The sequence below is a fragment of the Pistacia vera genome, unplaced genomic scaffold, assembly GCF_008641045.1.
Source record: "Pistacia vera cultivar Batoury unplaced genomic scaffold, PisVer_v2 Contig1042, whole genome shotgun sequence".
NCBI lineage: Eukaryota > Viridiplantae > Streptophyta > Magnoliopsida > Sapindales > Anacardiaceae > Pistacia > Pistacia vera.
In genome coordinates this window covers 109,641-115,519 of record NW_022195074.1, presented here as the reverse complement: position 1 = coordinate 115,519, position 5,879 = coordinate 109,641, and the positions used below count along the sequence as shown (strand labels likewise).

The window sequence follows — 5,879 nt, the reverse complement described above, 5'->3', positions numbered from 1 at the left end:
AAATCCATGACCGAAAAACGGTAAGATCTATGGCTATTTCATGACCAAAGATGTGGTTATGTCATTTCAAGGCCAAAGATCTGGCCTCTTCACAGCTAGATTTGTGGTCGTTTGACGACCACAGCTTTAACTGTGAAATGGTCATAGAAACGCCAGATCCAGCCGTTTTCAGCCATGGATCTGGCCTTACCGGAGCATGACCGACCAAATCCCACTGGCCATTACGGCGAATGACGCTGGCAGTCGACGGTGGTCTTAGGTAGCTGGAGGTATTTTGTTAACTTTTAAACTTCTTGTAGTTAAGATGTTTTAGCTAATTTCTCAAATATAAGGAGACTAAGTAATTGTTATTTGGCAAATATTTAAGGGCAATTGTGTCTGAAATAATTTTTAATTAAGGAAAAAATTGGTAGAAAAACCAGATTACCTCAGTAATATTTTAATAACACCCCTTAATAAGATAATAAGATTATCTCTCATATTAGCAATAATAAATATTATTTGTAATAAAAAATTATCATAATACTTTATTACTTATAAACTAAATATCGAAGTCTTATAAAATAAATCAAGATTACCCTATTATCTTATATTAATCTGATCCAAATGCCCCATAGGGTACTCCCTCTTCCGTGGCAGAATTTTCCTTGATTAAATTATTGTTTTTAATTTACCAAAGAAAACAACGGGGGTTAGCACGCCATACCAGCGGAGTCTAAATAAACTTCACCACCATAATCCCAGCCACACGTGTCCAAACAGTGGCCCACCGATTGTCTTTTCCAGTTTCCAGAGAGTAAAACGGGCCCAGCACACATAATTAAATTGAAAAAATAATTTGATCTCACCCGCTCGATCAACTGGAAACAAATCCAACAGCCCAAAACGAACACTAGAATCTTCTCTTCTTCAACTCTCTTTATATATATACAAGTCCTTTTCGCGCTCTACTGCATAGTCTAGAAACTAGCTAGAAAGGCTCGTGTTCAACTCGTGACGTTTCAGTGATCGCAGTTTACAGTACACAAGAATTCTCTGCAGCTCGTGATCAACTAGGTATCAGTTTTGTGTTCAATTTGCTTTTCTTTTGTATAGTTTGATCGTGAAAATTTGAGATGTTTGATTGAAAATATTTTAGAGATATGGGGAAGTGCTACCCAACAGTGAGCGAGGAGTACCAGAAAGCGGTGGAGAAATGTAGGAGGAAACTGAGAGGACTTATTGCCGAGAAGAACTGTGCCCCGATCATCTTACGTTTGGCGTAAGCTCATTATCTGTATATTTGCGAATAGATGGATGGATGGATGTTCATGATTTCATGTGCATGGTAAGATAATTTCTTTTTGTGTTGCAGATGGCATTCAGCAGGAACCTTCGATGTTCATACGAAGACAGGAGGGCCGTTTGGGACGATCAGGCATCCAGATGAGCTAGCTCATGAAGCTAACAATGGTCTTGATATTGCTGTAAGGCTTTTGGATCCTATTAAGCAGCAGTTTCCCATTTTGTCGTATGCGGATTTCTACCAGGTATATGTCTATATTATCAAACTGTCAGTGATGTTTATATTTTGCTCCATTCATCTATCGTTACTTCGTAAGGAGTGGTGCTGTGGTGCTTAATCAATTTTGGTGTCTGTTTACTTTTTGTAAAGTTGGCCGGAGTTGTTGCTGTAGAAGTTACTGGAGGGCCGGAGATCCCTTTCCACCCTGGAAGACCCGTAAGTGAAATTTTCATATTCTCTGTGTTTATTCTTTGCCGTTGGAATTCGCGGTTAATACATGTTTTGATTTAACTGTAATATATGTCATTTAATATTTGTTGATACTCACATGTTACTAATTCAGTACTTAAGAAGTTCGATTTTATATAGCTAATAGGAATGAATAAGGAATTTAATGAATTAGCTGAGAGCCTATGAAATTTGGGCTTCTGAATCTCTGATCAGCCTGATAGGAAGAGCTAGCTCTGTATGTAATGCTTATGGTCAAGCAGGCTGGAATTTGTTACTCATTTAATGCTAGAAAAATAATCAATATTTGCATACCTTGGGGAGAATTGAAGTGAACTAAACATTGGGAAGGAGAAGGGTCCTGGGGACAGAACAATCAGGAAAGTGAATGAATGAGCGCAATGGGAATACTAGGATAATACTCATGGCAGCTGTTTGCGTGACTTAAGAAACACAGTATACATCTCAATGCCATTGCATTTTCTTCCATCTATTATTGTTACTCTTCGTGTGCTTTGATGCTAAATTTGGTTTCGTCTTCTCCTAATTTGATAGATAGTCTTGCTTAAATCTTCTCATATGCCTACTTTTAGTACAAGACTACTGGATATGTCATATGGTTTAAACTCTAAACAAAGCCAACCTAACTACCTAAGCCTGTATTTCTTTTCTTATCATAGTTTTTCTAATAAGTTTTAAAATCTCATATTGCAGGACAAATCAGATCCACCACCAGAGGGTCGCTTGCCTGATGCCTCTAAAGGTTTCTTAGTTTACTCAAGTTCAAACTGTAAAAGATGACCACTATGTTTGAGTATCTTCTAACAAATTGAATGGCATTACCAATCTGCTGTTGCAATTTCAGGTTCTGACCATCTGAGGGATGTCTTTGGCCACATGGGTCTGAGCGACAAGGACATTGTGGCATTATCTGGGGGTCACACCCTGGTCTGTTGACAAACAATGGAATACATTCCGCTATTCATTTATGAGCCTTTTCTTTTTCTTTTTTCTTTTTTTTTTTTTTGAAAATAAAAACATGATACATAGTTTTTAACTTTTAACTTGTACTATTGGCGGTGTTACAAATTCTGTTACAGGGAAGGTGCCACAAGGAGCGATCTGGATTTGAGGGAGCCTGGACTACCAATCCTCTCATTTTTGATAACTCCTATTTCAAGTAAGCGTGTATATCAATTCTGTTCTTTCTCAGTAAAAGTTCATGGTATTTATTCAATTTAATGCTCCACAAACCATTGCTATTAGAAGCTAAGGCAAGACCTTTTTGTACCAAGTCTTGGTGCTTCCTGGATATATAGACTGAGAACAATGCAATTAATTAATTAATGTGAATTCATATTTTTGTTTTGATAGGGAATTGCTTAGTGGAGAGAAAGAAGGGCTAATCCAGCTGCCATCAGACAAGGCTCTGCTAGAGGATCCCGTCTTCCGTCCCCTTGTCGAAAAATATGCTGCAGTGAGTATACATATAGTCACATATATAATTTACAGATTACCTTGTGACTACTAAATGATTCTTAAATGGAACTTTAATGTTGCGATGTCTTTGCTTCAGGATGAGGATGCCTTCTTTGCCGATTATGCTGAAGCTCACTTGAAGCTCTCGGAGCTTGGGTGAGTGACATTTAACAAACCCCTCTTAATAATTTCTACCCTTCAAAATTTATACCATTCCATATTGGCTATATATACTTCCTCTTTGAATATTGACTTGTACATCATTTTTCTTTTTTTCAGATTTGCGGATGCGGAGTGAGTGGTTGTGTTCTTGTAAATATTTTGAAGGAGCTGCAAAATAATTTATTTATGAAAAAGTTTCCAGTTTTCTGTCTATGTGCTTGCTCTTAAGCTGGTGATTGTGATGCAATTAACTGTCACATTGATATATGGTGTGTGTTTTTGAGTCTATGCAATGATGTAATGTTGTGACTGAAATAAAAATAATCTTATTTTATCATAAATTATTTGTCCATGTACAGGTTTAAAATGCTTTCTGTTTGGCTTTACCTGAGTTTGTTTCAGTTTTGGGAATACTACTTTTAGTATTCCCAAAAAAGTTAAACAGTAAAATACCCAAAAACTCAGGGCTCCGTTTGGTTCAAAATTTGGGGGTTTTGGGAAAAGTTTTTTGAAAAAAGTTAAAAAAAAGTTGAATTGGGCGGGTATTACGATGTAGAATTTATAAATTAATAAAATATCTTTTATGTTTATTTTTTTTATAAAATACCCCTTATAATAAAACATTAAAAGTTAACAAAAATATCCTTAATCCACCCTCAAACACCCCCAGTCGACGACAACCACCGGAGGTGGTCGGAGTCACCGTATGGGCGCATGATCGGTTGGATCTTGCTAGTCTTGCGTCGCTATGGCCTTTTTCGATCAGATCCACCGTGGATCTGGCCAGAAAAGGCCAGATCTGGCCGTATTTGCTCTCAACGACGGCCAACAAATGGTCGTCGTTAATGGTCAACGACGACCGTTTGTTAGCCGTCGTGACCGAGTGTTACGACCAAAGATCTGGCCGGAGAAGGCTAGATCGGCGCACTGTCGGTCAGATTCAACCGGTAGTGCGCCATCCTACCAGATTCTGGCCATTTTTCGGTAGTTCAACGACGACCGTTTGTTGGCCGTCGTGACCGAGTGTTACGGCCAAAGATCTGGCCGTCAACGGCCAGATCCACGGTGGATCTGGCCGGAAAAGGCTAGATCAGCGCACTACCGGCCAGATTCAGCCGGTAGTGCGCCATCCTACCAGATTCTGGCCATTTTTCGGTAGTTCAACGACGACCGTTTGTTGGCCGTCGTGACCGAGTGTTACGGCCAGATCCACAGTGGATCTGGCCGGAAAAGGCTAGATCGGCGCACTACCGGCCAGATTCAGCTGATAATGTGTCATCCTATCAGATTCCGGCCATTTTCCGGTAGTGGTGGCCGGAATCTGGTAAATGTGGATTGTTGGGGTGTTTTTGTAATTTAAAAAAAAANAAAAAAAAAAAAGTTGGGGGAGGTATTTTTGTTTTTTGGGCTTATAAGCACTTTGTTTATAAGCTAGTTTGATCAAGTATATTATCATATTATCCTTATTTAATTTTAAAATTTCATAGTATGTCATTGTTTAATGTAGTACTTTTTTTAGTAATTTTATAATAAAATATATTTATAAGTCATATTTTATCAAACACGTTAATTATTTATCAATCAATTACTTATCAGTCACTTATAAGTACATTAATCAAATATGTATTTGCTTAAAATTTTAAATGTTTATAAGTTAATTTTAGTTTATAAGCTGATTTTTATTAGTTTAGATAAACACCCCTTTAGTTTTCACTGTTAAACCAAATAATATTTCTGGAAATTCCCAGCAGTGGTGGCCTATTATTGTCAAATGATAGATTCACCTCACAGCTTAAATGGGTATATCCCGTGGGCTTAGGCTCTAACATGTGAGAGTTGAATGACCAGTTTTAGAGTTATATAAACCCAATTTATTCTCTTTTTTTAACTCAAATAATAGTTTTTTTTTTTTAAATTGTAATTATGAATGCATTAAGATTTAATTCGAGCTAAAAGAATGGCAACTAGAATTTCACCCTATAGAAAAAATAGATTTTGGGGTTAATAAAAAGACTTGAGGAAGAAAATATTAGAGAGGGGTAATATTGAAATAAAATATATTATATTTGTAAATTACATTTTAAAAACAATTTTAATTTTCATTTAGACTTAGAAAGAAACTAAATGAGGGTTAAATAAAACCACTCCTAGTTTCATTTAAGCGTCAAATGACATATATATTCTTATCAAATCTCTTTGTAGCACATAACCTAAAGCAAGTGAATTGGGCTTATGTTCAAACTCGAATATGGTTTAGGGAAGTGATTTTCAGCGACCATGTTGATATTGATATCTGACATTACTAAAATCTTTTTTATTGCACATATATAGGCTCTGTTTAGTTCAGTATTCTGATAGTTTTTAAAATAATCTTTTGAAAAAAGTTAAATTGGGCGGATATTACAATGTAGAATTTGGAAATTAACAAAGATATCCTCTATGTTTGTTTATTTACTAAACACCCCTATAATAAAATATTAAAAGTTAATTAAAAACATCTCCAACC

The 5,879-nt window shown here is 36.4% G+C and overlaps 1 protein-coding gene across 1 annotated transcript; it reads left to right on the top strand.

The window, feature by feature from the left end:
* Positions 1 to 1,011: 1,011 nt before the first annotated feature.
* On the top strand, positions 1,012 to 3,714 carry LOC116126833 (L-ascorbate peroxidase 2, cytosolic). Its single transcript, XM_031412508.1, has 10 exons — positions 1,012 to 1,056; positions 1,139 to 1,261; positions 1,355 to 1,529; positions 1,655 to 1,720; positions 2,447 to 2,495; positions 2,598 to 2,680; positions 2,833 to 2,912; positions 3,107 to 3,209; positions 3,309 to 3,367; positions 3,491 to 3,714. The coding sequence occupies exons 2-10, from the start codon at positions 1,143 to 1,145 to the stop codon at positions 3,507 to 3,509; spliced, it is 753 nt and encodes a 250-aa protein (XP_031268368.1). The 5' UTR covers positions 1,012 to 1,056; positions 1,139 to 1,142; the 3' UTR covers positions 3,510 to 3,714.
* Positions 3,715 to 5,879: the final 2,165 nt, after the last annotated feature.

Excerpts from the sequence above, each read along its gene's own strand:
- LOC116126833 (XM_031412508.1), top strand. The coding sequence starts at position 1,143 with ATGGGGAAGTGCTACCCAACAGTGAGCGAGGAGTACCAGAAAGCGGTG. Across the intron at positions 2,681-2,832 it reads TATCTGGGGGTCACACCCTG|GGAAGGTGCCACAAGGAGCG; the intron begins GTCTGTTGACAA and ends ATTCTGTTACAG. Across the intron at positions 3,210-3,308 it reads TTGTCGAAAAATATGCTGCA|GATGAGGATGCCTTCTTTGC; the intron begins GTGAGTATACAT and ends TCTTTGCTTCAG.